Raw genomic sequence first — 15,395 nt, forward strand, 5'->3', positions numbered from 1 at the left:
AGAGCCAATCACAGCTGTCCTCCAGGACAACACCAAATTTTTATTGGATAATGTGTAATGTACACTGGTGGTTGTATGGCTCTCACAGAATTACATTTTAAAATATGTGGCGTTTATGGTTGTCTCAGCCAAAAAGGTTCCCGACCCCTGCTGTAAATAATGGGAGAGTAGGGTGAGGACGTTGCTCATACTTAAATTTTCAGAATCCTTTCTATCTAGCATTGCATGGACTATGTGCAAGGCATCGACTACTATATTTATTATAAGATGACAGTTTTCTCTCAACGAATCTATAACTCTAAGCAATCCCACTCTCTGCAAAAAAAAAAAGTCAGAGTTGGGGAAATAAATAAGCCTGCCTAAGGTTGACAACGAAAAACAACCTGCAGGAATGAGGAGAGAAGATGGCCCTCGAGACCTCAGTGATGAAGACAGTGCTAACTGGGATGATAACCTAGAGCAATCCACATGCAGGCAAGGGCTCGGCATGCCATAAAGACAGTAAGTACTTCAGTGGGAAAAGATGGCTTTTTTTTTTTTGTATTTTTCTGAAGCTAGAAACAGGGAGAGACAGTCAGACAGACTCCCGCATGCGCCCGACCGGGATCCACCCGGCACGCCCACTAGGGGGCGACGCTCTGCCCACCAGGGGGCGATGCTCTGCCCCTCCGGGGCGTCGTTCTGCCACGACCAGAGCCACTCTAGCGCCTGGGGCAGAGGCCAAGGAGCCATCCCCAGCGCCCGGGCCATCTTTGCTCCAATGGAGCCCCGGCTGCAGGAGGGGAAGAGAGAGACAGAGAGGAAGGAGGGGGGGAGGGGTGGAGAAGCAAATGGGCACTTCTCCTGTGTGCCCTGGCCGGAAATCGAACCCGGGACTTCCACACGCCAGGCCGACGCTCTACCACTGAGCCAACTGGCCAGGGCCAAAAGATGGCTTTTTCAGGACATGTAGTTGGGGCAAACAATTTGGAAAAAAGCAGTTTGAGTTCCTACCTCACTCATTCTGTGGAGTACCTTTTAAAATTAGACCAAATTTTAAATATATATATATATTTTAAAGAAACCATTACATTTCCAGAAGAAAGTATCAAATATAATCTTGGAATACAGAAAATATTTCTGAGCATGACACAAAATGCAGAAGCCACACATTAAAAAACTAATAATAGCCTGACCAGGCGGTGGCGCAGTGGATAGAGCGTCGGACTGGGATTCTGAGGACCCAGGTTCGAGACCCTGAGGTCACCAGCTTGAGCACGGGCTCATCTGGTTTGAACAAGAGACCACGAGCTTGAACCCAAGGTCGCTGGCTCCAGCAAGGGGTTGCTCGGTCTGCTGAAGGCCCGCAGTCAAGGCACATATGAGAAAGCAATCAATGAATAACTAAGGTGTTGCAATGTGCAATGAAAAACTAATGATTGATGCTTCTCATCTCTCTCCATTCCCGTCTGTCTGTCCCTATCTATCCCTCTCTCTGACTCACTCTCTGTCTCTGTAAAAAATAAATAAAAATTTTAAAAAACCACTAATAATAATTAATAACTTTAAATGCGTGGCAAAAATAAACTTAAAAAAAATTATCCAAGTCAAAAACAAATGACAGATTAGAAAAAAAAAAAAACACTTTTAACAGACAATGGGCTAATTGCCTTTTTTTTTTGTGACAGAGACAGAGACTGAAAGACAGAGAGATGGAAAGACAGACAGGAAGGGAGAGAGATGAGAAGCATCAATTCTTCATTATGGCTCCTTAGTTGTTCATTGCTTTCTCTCTCATATGTGCCTTGACCAGGGGGCTACTGCATGCAGATTGAGTGACCCCTTGATCAAGCCAGCAACCTCAGGCTCAAGCCAGCAACCATGGGGTCATGTCTATGTTCCCATGCTCAAACCAGAGACCCCGCGCTCAAGCTGGTGACCTTGGTGTTTCAGACCTGGGTCCTCTGCGCCCCAGTCCAATGCTCTATCCACTGTGCCATCACCTGGTCAGGCCTAAATGCCTTAATATTGAAAGAGTGCCTATAAAAGAATAACAACAACCCAATAGAAAAATGGGCAAAGAATATGAAATACAAATAGCTGTTAAATATAGGGATGTTTACAATAGATATAGATTTTTCCAGTTTCAAAATGGGAGAAATGATCAACATAAAAATATAAATCTTGCCCTGGTCTGTTAGCTCAGATAGTTAGAGCATCATCCAGAAACACCAAGGTTGCAAGGTTTTGATCCCCGGTCAGATGAATGCTTTTCTCTCTCTCTCTCTCTCTTTACCTTCATTTCTCTGTCTCTAAAATCAAGCAATAAATAAAAAACAAAAATCTGACAAATGCATTGAGATCCACTGTACTTCCAGGAAACACAAATAAAGTTATAATGAAACACTATTTTATGCTTACCAAGCAATGGGGGACACCATCTGCTTCCTTTGTTGGGAGGGGGACAATTTGGTATGACAGTTGAGAGATTATGTACCCAGTTAGAGATCTACAGAAAGCATTTTGACTTGCACTTCTGCACCAAGGAATTCAGCTAACAAAAATATTCCTACTTGGCTACCAAGTACAGTCAACCTCGCATTGTTTGTTACAAGACTGAAAAGAACCTAAATTTCAAGCAGCAGGAAACAGGATAAATACACAGTACGAATAAAATATGGTATAGCCATTAAAACGAATAAATCCAAAGAAAACACTTTCCAAGAGGGATCACATGAACAGTGAATGACGTTTTGTACAAACGCTCTAGATATACATGAATAGACTTTCTCTGTTCATACATGACAAACTGGTTTATCTCTGCTCCAGGAGAGGGGGAACCCAGCCTCGGAGGCTAGGGGTAGGAATGACACCCTTCCATGCTCAGTTGCTTTGAGGTTGCTGTATTGTGGAGCCCTGACTCTCAGTATACTTACATTCTGATATAGAGTGAAAAGACAATATGCTCTGTGACAAGTGCAGGGCCAGAGATCAGTGGATGCATGGGGCTGAGAGGTCAAGGACGAGAGTTGATTTGGGAAAGAAAGCAATTGAAGCAAGAGACTGAAAGGAGGCCAGACTTGTTAAGAAAAGTTAGCTATGCTGGTGGCCTCGACAGAAGACCAAGGGTTTAGTGAGGGTATGTCAGACTCAAAGACCAGTCTGTGCACATGTCCTGGGGTGAGGAGGGCAACTGAGAACTAGGGCTACAGACGGTCTCTACTCTAGTGAGTATGCCTCTCACGTTCAGTTTGGCTTCTAAACGTCCCATATTATCACAAATGGCCCCAGACTCCTAACCAGAGGGGGCCGTGGGGCTCGGGAGGGGCGATGACACCAGCAGCTCCACCGCCCACTCCCAGACCAGAGCACTTTCCAGTGACGGGATTCCGTAGGCTCAAGGGCTGGGTTGCCCAGAGTGGCCAGAATACGCGGGCAGGCCTGGACGGACAGCAGTGGTTGGGGTAAGTAGGAGGGACATCTACCGCGTGACCACAGCGAGTTACCTTCGTCTGACAGCGACAATTGCAGAGCTCTTTATGCGCCCGACGGGCCACTCTAATGAGCACCCAAGTCCCTCATTCCCAATTACAAGAAACAAAAAGCTCTGTGAAGGAAAGTACTATGAGGCCTAGGAGGCCAAACCCAGCCAGATGAACGGGGAGCGATCCACTGCCACCTGATCCCGCTCGATGTCAACAGACCGGAGGAAGCACCGGAGACGGGGAAAATGCGTGCCGCAGGATCATGCGGCAGCTCGTTTTGGATATAGGCAAGTTTGAGGCGCGGGGACTGGGGTAGCCATCGGGAGCGGCAGAAAGGGCAAGGCCCAGAAAGGCGAGGTCCGAGATACCGCCACTTACCGGCGAGGCCACGACCTCTTTCACCGTCTACCGCCTCTTCCGGGTGAGCGTCACACTTCCACTCCCTCCCACTCCCTCCCGGCACACGTGTGATTAGAGCTCCCCGGGTCTCCGCTCCCGCTCAGCGTCGTCCCCACCGGTAGGCTGAAGCACCGCCCTCTTAAAGGGACCGTGCAACAGGCTGCCTTGTACAATGGCCAGGTGGAAACAAGCAGCCCAGGGTTCTGACCACGACATCGCCCGGTCCCACCACCCGACCTCGGGGTGGACTATAGGTCACTCTTTTCCGAGGCATTCCCGGCTCTAGGACTTTTTCCCTGGAGGTAGCAGGAGACATTCTGGTTCTGAGCCCTGCCTCCTCCAGCTGGGGTCCAAAAAGACCAGGGACCTTAAGAGCACCCCAGGAGAACACAGCTCAAAGGCCCCAGGGCGTGTTGTGGAAACCCAGCCTCAGGTGGCCCCTTTTCCTGGGGGAGGCCCCATAGAACTCTCCTACCACCCCCCCACCCCCCACCCCCGCTTCAGCTGCCCCGTTTGCAAAGGAAGTAACCTGGCCCAGTCCCCCAGGACCTTTGTGAACGGTATTATTGTCCCACCCTGCAGCCCGCCCCCCAGAACAGGTGGGACAGAAAGAACAGCCTTGTGATTACCGCGTCCTTAGCTACCATGGGAGCGATTGCGCAGTGTCCTTACTCAACAAGGGAGCAGAATAAGGGTGCCTCACTGGGACCCCAGTACAGGCTTAGACCAGACCTCCTGCAGGCCACTCACCGCCCCTACCCACAACTGTCATGAAACGACAGGGATCCTACCACCCTCCCAGGAGGAGCGCCCAATCTGGACAGGGAGGGTCCTTGGTTCGAATGCTGCCCACCCCGCCATCACTATCCAGGAAACAAGCTTCAAGGGGCGCTATGGTTGAGATGTGAACCCTACCCTTCTTCCGCAGGAGAGTAATGGTAGCATCTGCATTTGTGCCTAACTTTCCTGGAGGTTCGGGGCAAGCCAAGCACCCTGTGAGAGCTCCTGAGCTTCAGGGAGAACACACATGAACCATAAAAGCGAAGAATGCTAAAATTTTAAATCTTTAATTTGTTTTTCATGTTTTTCCTTTGTTTTGCTTCCAAAAGGAAAGGAGAGCGTAGCTTTGTCGCTCATACATCGTCCACAGTCCCTGGGCCGGGGCACTTCTGACCCTATTACCCACCAGCTGCCTCAGGGGCCTGGGGCACCCAGGGGTTCACATGCAGCCCCCAGGGCCGGGGCTAGCACTGCCTTATTGCTAAGGTCTGTCTCGGCTTGGTTCGGGGCACAGCAGCTCCACTAGGCGCGCTGGCTGGGCAGCTCCTGGGAGATGAAGCGGCGCAGTCGCTCCAGGTACTGGCTATAGAGCTCAATATCATTGTGCCCAGCGCCCTCTACCCACAGTGGCTCCACCGCCTTAGGGCAGCGCTCATAGAGCGCCAGCCCATGGGAGAAGTCGATCACCTCGTCCTCCGTGCCGTGGATGATAAGCACCGGCGATGTGATCTTGGATACCTTTTCGATGCTGCAGGGTTGGAAACGTCAGACCTCCACACCCTGCCCCTCCTAGGCCCCTCCCCCACCCCACCCAGGTTCCCAAGGCACCCAGAGCTCACTTGGGGAAGGCATCGAAGCAGTAGGTCTTCTTGGTGTCTGGGAAGGCAACGCGCATGCCCGAAGTGAGGGGAGAGTGCAGCACCACTGCGGCGCACTCATACCGCGAGGCCAGGTCCACGGTGGGCACTGTTCCAATGCTCTGTCCGTACAGGACAATGCTGTCCGGGCTGATGCCGTACCTAGCAGCGGAGCAGGGTCAGTCGCAACTGCAACACGCCCACAGCCCGCCCTCCTAGGGCAGCCCCCATTCTCCTTGGACAGCCTCTCAGACCCTCCTCTGCCCCTCAACAGAGGTAGTACACTTCACAGAGAGGCAGGGCCTTTGACCCCTGTGAAGATTGCTGTAACCCTCACCCCATAGCTGTAGTCCCAGGTCACCTGGCTCTACTCACAGTTTCTCTCAACAGGACCTACTCAGTCAAGTGTAGGTAGTACACCTGGTGAGGACCCCAGAAAGGCTGTTGGTGGAGGGTAGACTTGGGGCCTCTCCTGCTCCTCCTGGTCACCCTCTCAACCCTCAACCCTAAATATACTTGACCAAGGCCACACCCAGATTCTGCTTGGGGTTTTCCGGTCCCTACAGTTAGAGTTCCAGATGACACAGCCCTTCCTGGCAGCACTCCAGGAGAGGGGGGAGGGTGTCTTCCTCCCTGCACCCTCCACCTACCCCCTTTGCTGTGGGAAATCAAGGCAACTTTCTCAATGCCTCACCCTTTGGTGTTCCCCGTGTCAATTAGGTGCTTAGTACAACACTGGTGAGTAGAATATCCTGCTGCTGTGGGGAGGTGGGTGGGTGCTAACTCCTCCTTGCACCTTCCCTACATAGTGGCCAGGTCCTGGGCTTCCTTCCTCAGCACCAACTCCCACCTTTGATCCTCAGCCCCTTCCCCTGCCCTGCTACCTCCCCACACACCTCCCATTAGGGTACTCCCCAGCACAGCTGACCCAATTACAAGCCAGCTCCACAGCCCCGACATGCCTGTTCCCAACCACACAAGGACCCACTTGCCACCCTCCTCATGCAGGCAAACACAAGGCTGTCCTCTAATACATCCAACCCCAATCCCGAAGGGATACCCCTCTTCCTGGTGGACAGGGACCAGGGCAGTTCTACATCTCATCTGGGGAACACACCTGGGAAACCAGACTCTACCTCGTCTACAGGGGCATCCCCATCTGTCCCTGTTCTGGTAGCATTCCAAGTTAACCCCTGCCTACCTGCAGGCTTCAGGGATGCCACCTGGCCATGTGCCTACCACCCTGGCCACTCCTCCCCAGCCTGCTCCCAGGCTGCCATGGCCATCACTGTTCTGGGCACCAGCACAGCCCTATCACCGAACTCCAAGCAAGGACCTTCAGCAACCCCTGGACATCTCCACCTGTATAAACAGGTGCCAGACAGATCAGCTCTTCTTCCCCAGGCCTCCCCAGCCTCAGGCACTGCTTGGGCCCAAGCCTCCTGCTGCCTCTAAGCTGTTGGAGCAAAGGACCAGGTTTTTGGAAATCAATGCCAGTGGCAGGACAGGTGGACAGAGTTCAGAGCCCTCACACCACAGTGGGTATGATTCTGTCAGCAACCCCTGGCAGGAACAGGGATAGCAGGAAGGACTGAGGCAGCAAAAGGCAGGCATGTAACTATACCACACCACCCGACAGGTCCGCAGTGCTAGGGACCCTGCTCCCAGGGCCTGGCACAGGGACTGCCTGGTGCATCACTATTGGCTCTGTCTTCCCAGAACAGAATGACTTTTGGCCCTGAAGGAGAGGGTCCTGCAGGTCAACCAAGCAGGACTGAGGTGCAGCATTCCCCAGCAGACAGTGGACAGAGTGCCACCTCCAGGTGGGCAGTGCTAGGAACAGGGTGGCATGCTGCAAATGCTGGTTTAGAGACGGAGGGAATGTAATTCAATGAGGACTAGGGCAGGAGGGGTCTGCCTAGGATCTGGATGACCAGGATAACAGCAGTCCGGAAAAGGAGTGGCCCAGAGCATATGGGTATATCCTCTGCTTGCTGACCTCCCACCAGCGACCAGAGCTATGCTGGGCACCAAGCTGCCCAACAGAACCTTCTAGGCCTAGAGGAGCCATACCCCACCCACTGACCCAAGAATGAGGTCAAGCTTCATGGCCACAAGTGTCTCATAGGGCCACCCCCCAGAACCTCAATGCGGCCCACAGCCCAGCCCCGTACTCCATATTGCCCCTCGGCATTGGGGCTCCTAGTTCATTCACACAGCCCTCACAGGCTACCTCTTGGGCCCAAGTCTTCTGCCTACTACTCCCTCCTGAGAGAACCTCCACTCCCCTGGGGACAGCCCCAGCCTGTCCTCGCCCCTGCCTGCACACCAAGCACGCCTGTTACTATACTGAGAGGACATGGGTCAAGACTCACCTTCTGGACCACTGGACATTGATGGCTCCCTCTCCAGCAGGGCCACCCACCAGGACCTGGCCCAAGCTGCCTCCCTCCTCAGGGAGGCCAGCCCAAGTCCCTGGTGGGTGCCTTCCAACCCACCCAGTTTCACAGGATCTGGACCCCTCCAAGAGGACACTCCAGGTTGGCTAAGTCCCCAGCACACAGCTCACCGGGTACGTAGGGCCTGCCAGGCGGCATCGATGTCGGCATAGAGGTTCTTCTCAGAGGGCCTGCCCGAACTGACACCATAGCCCGAGTAGTCGTAGGAGAAGATGTTACAGTTGATGCGTGTGCCCAGGCCAATGTAGAAGCTGCTCATTTGGCCCAGGTCCACTGCATTGCCGTGTGAGAAGAGGACTGTGTACCTAGGAGGATGGGGGGAAACAAGTCAGAGGGCAAGGGAGGGAGGGGGCTACTCTTGCCTAACCCAGGAAGAGACAGGAATGTTGATGAGCACAAACCACCTGTGCCACAAAGTGGCACAGCTCCTCCCACCTATGTGATCTTGAGCAGGGGATAGCCGGTGAAGCCTCAAGCTCCTTCTCTGTGATAGGGGGCACTGAGACCCTTGCTCACGTTCTGAGCACAGGATGGGCCCAGTGGCCTCTCATTAGGTCTGTTCCTTTCAGAGTGATTCCCAACAGCTCGAGGATGGCAGGCAGGCACATGGGTCTGCTGCTCAGAGCCTTCCTGAAGAATGAGACAGCTTCTCTATTAGCAGGGCTGCCCCTTTCCTGACAGCTAGCCCCCACCTCCACCCCACAAGTGAATAAAGCCAACCCGTTTACAATGGTGTGGGTCTCTCTTCCACAGAAAATGACCAGAGCACTCATTTCAGCCCTTGTGTCCCATAAGTAGCCAGTTGTAACAGGGCCTGCCAAGGTCCTGCCAAGGTCCTGCCAAGAACAGGCAACCTGGTGGTTCCTGGGCAATGGACTCATGAAGTCTTCTTCGAGCACCACTGGGTCTCAGCTCCCCACTCTGCCAGCCCAGCATGGCCCAGAGAAAAAGCAAGAGCTTGTCCTTTGGACTTAGACCAGAAGTATAAATCTGCATGGTCTGAGGCAGAAGCACCTGGCAGGTCTGCCTCTGCCCCACCCCTCAGACTCAGGGGTAAAGTTATGCTGGCAGGTCCTGAGGGACCCTGTTAATGGGAAGCCAGACAGCCTGAGTGACCAGCTAGCCTCAGGTACCAAGACTTCACTGGACACCAAGTGCCTGAGAGACCCTGCTCCTTGTTGAGTAGGTGCTGTGACATAGCCACTTAAAGCCACTTCCCTGAGCCTTGCTGGCTCTCCTCATCTGCAAGATGGGGTACTGCAAGGGCTCCTCAAAGCTGCACATTGAAGGGCACTTGGCATTAAGGACCCAGCGCCGCCTGACCTGTGGTGGCACAGTGGATAAAGCATCGACCTGGAACACTGAGGCCACTGGTTCAAAACCCTGGGCTACCTAATCAAGGCACATATGGGAGTTGATGCTTCTTGCCCCTTCCCCATCTCCCTAAAAACAAATAAATAAAACCTTAAAATTAAAAAAAAAAAAATAGGACCCAGGACAGCTGGGCAGCAGCCAAGAGCAGAGTGAGGCCCACCCTTAGTGGCTCTGCATCTGGTGGCCTTTCATCCCATTCTGGCGCTTCAGGGACCCTCAGGAATAGCATGGGGCACTCCCCAGTCCTGCCCCCCTCCCATTCTTCCCAGCTCCAGGTCTGTCCAGGTCGAGTCCTCAAGGCTCACCTGGCTCCTGGCACACAGCGCACATACATGCAGGCAATGCGGTTGCCCCGGCTGCTCTTGGTCAGGAAGACCTCAACAGTGTCCAGCTCACGCTGGCTATACTGGAAATCAGAGCGCTCCATCAGGTGAAGCTTCCAGCGTCCAGGGGTGCCTGTGGAAGCCCGCAGGGACCCCAAGGAGGCAGCCCCGACCCCACCAGGCCTGGGTTCAGGCTCAGGCACCAGTGAGTAGGTGGGCTCCGGTGGTAGAAAGGCGAGCTTGGCGGCAATGCGGCCAGGGCAGGGTGGGCAACAGAAGAGGCAGCAGAGCTCAGTCACCGACAGGCCGTTCATGGCGGGCACCAGGCCCCAGGGCAGGCCTTGCTCAGCAAGGGAGGGGTGGGGGTGCTCCAAGATGCAGGCAAGAGGAGGGCGACCCCCAGCCACTGCCCCAGACAAGAGCCCTGTTAGGAGGCAGCAGCCCAGCCCCATCTCGGTCCAAGCCGAGCCCTCGGGAGCCTCGCAGCCTCACGTCTCCATGTTGTGCACAGGGAAGCCCTGCAAAGAACAGCGACATGTGAGTTCCCCCAGGGCACCACCAGAGACAGGGACCCAATCTCACCCAAACCCTCTCCTGCTCAGACTGCTTCATCCTCCACACCAGTGGTGGTCAACCTGGTCCCTACCGCCCACTAGTGGGCGTTCCAGCTTTCATGGTGGGTGGTAGTGGAGCAACCAAAGTATAAATAAAAAGATAGATTTAACTATAGTAAGTTGTTTTATAAAGATTTATTCTGCCAAACTTAGCGAAAATCTGACATAAAGTACTTAGTAAGTAATTATTATTATTATATGCTTTAACTTGCTGTAACTCTGCTTTATAAATTTTATAAAGTAAAGTTACTTCCCTACTTTATAAATCACCATTACTGTGAAACCAGTGGGCGGTTAGAAAATTTTACTAACAGAGATACAAAAGTGGGTGGTAGGTATAAAATGGTTGACTACCCTTGCTCCACACCATGGACCTACAAGCCCAGCTTGCCCTCTGAGGGGAGTACACACCTCCCAAGTGATATCTGTGGGACCCAAAACTGACCTGTCCCCATCAGCTACCTCCCTTCCTCACCTTCCAGTCACGGACTCTTGTCATTTAAGCCCTTTTGTCACCCTGGCCACAGCCTGAGGCTATGCTGGACAAGCAAATGCTGGCCTTCCCCAGCTCTCCTCCTCCCCCTCCTGCTCTGGGTCCAGTAAAACCTTGTCACCCCTCACCTCCCCCAATGCCTCTGTCCATAGGGCTAACCCAGACTCTCCTCCATGCCCATCCCTGCTATCCTTCAATGATTCAACTGCCACCCTCAAGTGACAGAGAGCAGCCCAGGCAAGGGCAGACTGTGGACCAGAGGGACCTAAGTATTGTAGGGACTGGGCCCGCCTCAGGACATGCGGCAAGACTGTGATGTTGGAAGACAGAGGAACCCAGGCAGACAAAACACAATAAACAAAGGTTCTGGGAACAAAAGCAGGATACATCTCAGACTACTGAGCTGAACAATGGCTCTTCCCGGTGCTGGGGCCAAGCTGCTAATGGGGTGGGGGTCACTGTGACTGAGGCTCCTCCTCTAGCTCTGCCAAGGGTCTGGAACCTTGGACAAGTTGCTTAATGCTCCTAGGGCCTCAGTCTCTTCATCAACAAAGACACCACTCGCCTCACAGGGGGTATAAATGAGATGAGGAGTTTAGTAGTGGGCAGAGGGCATGGCTCAGAGTAGAAGCTCAAATGTTCTTCGTTTTGGCAGCTAATTGCTAAAGCAACTATAATTGTATACAGAGCTGCCAATGGAGAGAAAAACAACAACAACAAAAACCAGAGGTTGGAAGAAACCTGACCTCTTACTATGCTTTCCCTACAGACTGGACAAATAGACGGAGACACACACCACTCAGCTTTAGCAGAGAGCACCTTGACACATTGTTTTGAGGTCACAGCACCCGAAAACCACTAGGCCAGGTACACGCGAATTCAGAGTAGGTCAGAACAGTCTGAGGCCCAGAACACACCTGTTCCCTCCAGACCTGTGACCTGAGACTAAGGACTAGAGAGAACAATATCCCTCCATCACCTGGATTCGGGGCACACAGGGGAGAGGGAGAGCTGCAAAAGCCAAGCTAGGGACACAGATGGCTTCCAGGAGTCTCTGAATTCCCAGATAGGATGAGTAATTTATGTGCAAGTATTTTTCAGAGAAGAGGATCTATCATACTAGTTCTCAGATGCAGAAAAGTTTGCCTCCGTCAGGGACACTTGCCAATATTTGGAGACATTTTCAGTTATGAGAACTAAGGAAGGAAGCTCCTGGAATCAAGAATGGGGAGGCCAGGGATGCTACTTAACACCCCACAGTACACCCCCCAAGAAAGAATTTTCTGTCCCAAAATGTCAAACAACATTCTCAAAGAGGTCCAGGTTCCAACAGGTCTGCTGGTACAAGGGGGAACTGAAAGGTCTGATATCTGAGCAGCACTGTGAAAGCTGGCTGAGAGCTACTGAGCAGTTAGGAAGCCCCCAGCAACCTTGAGGATAAAGGAGTACATAAAGGTGGCCAAGCTCCACTGACCAATTCAGAAACCTGGATGTGGTCCTTGACTCTTCCCTGTTGGCTTTCCCTCTCTTTAACTGCCACCTGGTCCTCTCTTGTGTCATCACCTGGACTTCAGCAGTCTCCTTCCTTGGTGGTCCCCCTTTGGCCACCATCACCCCACTCCAGGCCATTCCCCCCATCAGCAGCTGAAGGAACTTTTCACAACAAAATCAGATGACACCACCTCCCTTTTGGGATGCCCAAGTGGCCTTCCACTATTTTCAGGATTTAGATCAAATCCCTCCCCACATCCTGCCAGGTCAGCAGCTGGCTGGGGCCACCTCTCCAGCCTTTCATCTGGTACCCCACTCATCTCTCCCCAGGTAAGCCACTCTGCCCACTCATAACTCAGAGCCAGAGCCCATCCAGTTCCCTTCCTGAGGAAACCCTCTCCAATCGCAATTGATGGTCCTTGCTCTTGTCCTTTCCACCATTCAGATCTTACTTCGGTGCCCTCAGAGAGGCCTTACAAACCTGGTCAGGTCCCCCCCCCATCCCTGCACCCACTGTACTCTCATGGTACCTGGCTCCAACCAAAAACTCCAGGAAGGCAGGACCACTATTTGTTTTTACTCAATAAACAATGGCTGAACAAACAGGCAAATGACAAAGGGGAAAAAAGGAAATGGAAACCAGGAAGCTACAGTTTGCCAGGTTTAACCGGGAAAGAGGACAGTCTCTTCTCAGTTAGTAGGCCACACACAGCTGGGACCTCCTGCATGTTATTTATTTACAGGTATCACTGAGTGTGCCTCAAGAGCCAGGCCTCAGACTGGGCAGTCCACATCCAGGTGCCTCACTCACCCGGCACCCCACCCCCACCACTGCATCAAAAGCCCCAGGGATTCCACCCACAAGCACTTGTTAAGCACCATGCTGCCAGGCCCCATGTGGGCTGGTGGTATTAAGAGGACCAACTAGCTCTGGCCAGGTAGCTTAGCTAGTTAGAGCATTGTCCAGATACACAAGGTTGCAGGTTCAATCCCCAGTCAGCATACATACAAGAATCAACCAATGAATGCACAAATAAGTGGGACATCAAATCACTGTCTCTCTTTCCCCCATCCCTCCTGCCTCTCTAAAATCAACTTTAAAAAAAAAAAAATGGGCCAATGAGGAGCCAAGGCAATTGGAATACTGAGTCTAGGACGACCTAAATACAGACGACTGTGACGACACCTTATTCAGGCAGTCAGGGTGGGAAAGCTTCCTGGAAGAAGCAGCAGTGGCCGAGTATCAGGGGGACAGGGCAGAGAGAAGAGCACGGGCAAAAAAAGGTGAGAGCGCGTTCCAGGCACTGGGAGAAAAAAGAGAGCAGACGGGTCACCCAGAAGGCCAGGATCGAGCTGCGCTCCTGAGCCTTGCAGCTGACTGGGCTCCATCCTGGGGAAAACAGGGAACCCCGGAGGATCTTTGGGCCAGGTTAGGGGCTGTGGATGTCCTTTGAACTGGAGCAGAGGCCGCGAAGGGACAGAAGCGTCTAGGAGACGTTTAGAAAGCAGGGATGGCTGCGGGCTGCAGCGGCAAACGGACCCGGGTGTTGGGCTAGGGGGCCGGTTCTGGGGCAGGAGCAGAGTCCGCGACTCGGACTGCGCCTCCCAGAAAACAGGGGCCGCATCCCAGGAGGATGGGCATTCACCGCAATCGGAGGGCTGAATAGAAAGGGGAAAAGAAGTGGAGTGGGCGCTCAACCCACGTCGTAAGGCTGACTGGAGGGCATACAGGGTTCTGTCGGAGTCAGGGACGGTGGCCCCGCGGTCCTCGCCCCTGGTCCGGGGTCCCTCAAGAAGGCACTGCCGCCGCCCTGGGAATGCCGGGCCTCGGGGGCGTCATACCAGGCTACCCCGGCCTCGCGGCCAGGTCTGGCTCCCCAAACGGCCAGCGGTGGAACAGAAGCCGCCCCACGCCGCCGCGCCCGCCCTTGTTCGGCACTCACCGCCGCGGCCCGCGCACCCCAGCCCCGGGGCCACAATCCATGGCTTCCGGCTGCAGGTCCGTGAGTCCGTCGGTCCCTCAGCGCCCCAGCCCGGCCTCCTGCACCGCCTCCGCCACCTCCGCCGCTCCCCCGCGGGCGGAAGACTGCCTCGCTCCCGCCACCGCCCCGGAAGTGACGCGCAGGCGCGCGCGGAGGCCAGAAGGACCCGGAGCCCCTCCCTCCCCGAGCGCGCGCGGCGGTGGCGCGCCTACCGAAAAGAGACTGGGTTTCTGGGGGCGGGTTGGCTTGTTGATAGGATGGGTCGGGCTTGGAAGCCGGGCTAATCGTAGGGTACGCGGAACCGAGTTGTGGTTGGTCAGGTGGGTCTTGATTGGAGGCAGGGCTGGCTCACTGACTGGACGGGCAGGATTGTGGTGTGCAAGATCCGCAGGGAGTGAGCATGGTCCAGGTTACACCTTTGGTTTTCAAGAGTAGAGTCTCCTCGTCAAGAAGCCTCCTCATCATTCAGTCGTTTGGGGGTATTTTTCGTCTTTTTGTTTTTTGTGACAGAGAGAGGAACAGGTAGGGACAGACAGACAGGAAGGGAGAGAGATGAGAAGCATCAATTCGTTGGGGCACCTTAGTTGTTTTGCTTTCTCATATGTGCCTTGGTGGTGGGGGTCAGGGGGGCGCTACAGCAGCGAGTGACCCCTTGCTCAAGCCAGTGACCTTGGGCTTTAAGCCAGCGACCTTTGGCCTCAAGCCAGCGACCATGGGGTCCTGTCTTTAATTCCACACTCAAGCTAGTGAACCCGCGCTCAAACCAAATGAGTGCGTACTCAAGCCAGGTCGGGGTTTCATTTTTTTTTTTTTTTTTTTTAGATTTTATTTATTAATTTTAAAGAGAGGAGACAGAGAGAGAGAGAGAGAGAAGGGAGGGAGAAGCAGAAAGCATCAACTCCCATATGTGCCTTGACCAGGGAAGCCCGGGGTTTTGAACCGGCAACCTCAGTGTTCCAAGCTGATGGTTTTACCCACTGAGCCACCACAGGTCAGGCTGACCTCGGGGTTTCAAACCTGGGTCCTGTGTGTCCCAGTACACGCTCTGTCCACTGCGCCACCGCCTGGTCAGTCTGTGGGGATTTTTTTGTGTTTTTGTTGTTTTGAGAGAGAGACAGGCAGGAAGAGACCATAAAAACATCGACTTATAGTTGATTTC

General features: G+C 53.5%; 1 protein-coding gene across 1 annotated transcript; it reads right to left on the minus strand.

The window, feature by feature from the left end:
• Window positions 1–4,911: 4,911 nt before the first annotated feature.
• On the minus strand, window positions 4,912–14,350 carry ABHD17A (abhydrolase domain containing 17A, depalmitoylase). Its single transcript, XM_066342602.1, has 5 exons — window positions 14,198–14,350; window positions 9,639–10,174; window positions 8,070–8,264; window positions 5,483–5,662; window positions 4,912–5,391 (listed from the first exon to the last, which is right to left on the minus strand). Exons 2-5 carry the CDS (start codon window positions 10,106–10,108, stop codon window positions 5,166–5,168), a joined length of 1,071 nt encoding a protein of 356 aa, XP_066198699.1. The 5' UTR covers window positions 10,109–10,174; window positions 14,198–14,350; the 3' UTR covers window positions 4,912–5,165.
• Window positions 14,351–15,395: the final 1,045 nt, after the last annotated feature.

The sequence above is a fragment of the Saccopteryx leptura genome, chromosome 1, assembly GCF_036850995.1.
Source record: "Saccopteryx leptura isolate mSacLep1 chromosome 1, mSacLep1_pri_phased_curated, whole genome shotgun sequence".
NCBI lineage: Eukaryota > Metazoa > Chordata > Mammalia > Chiroptera > Emballonuridae > Saccopteryx > Saccopteryx leptura.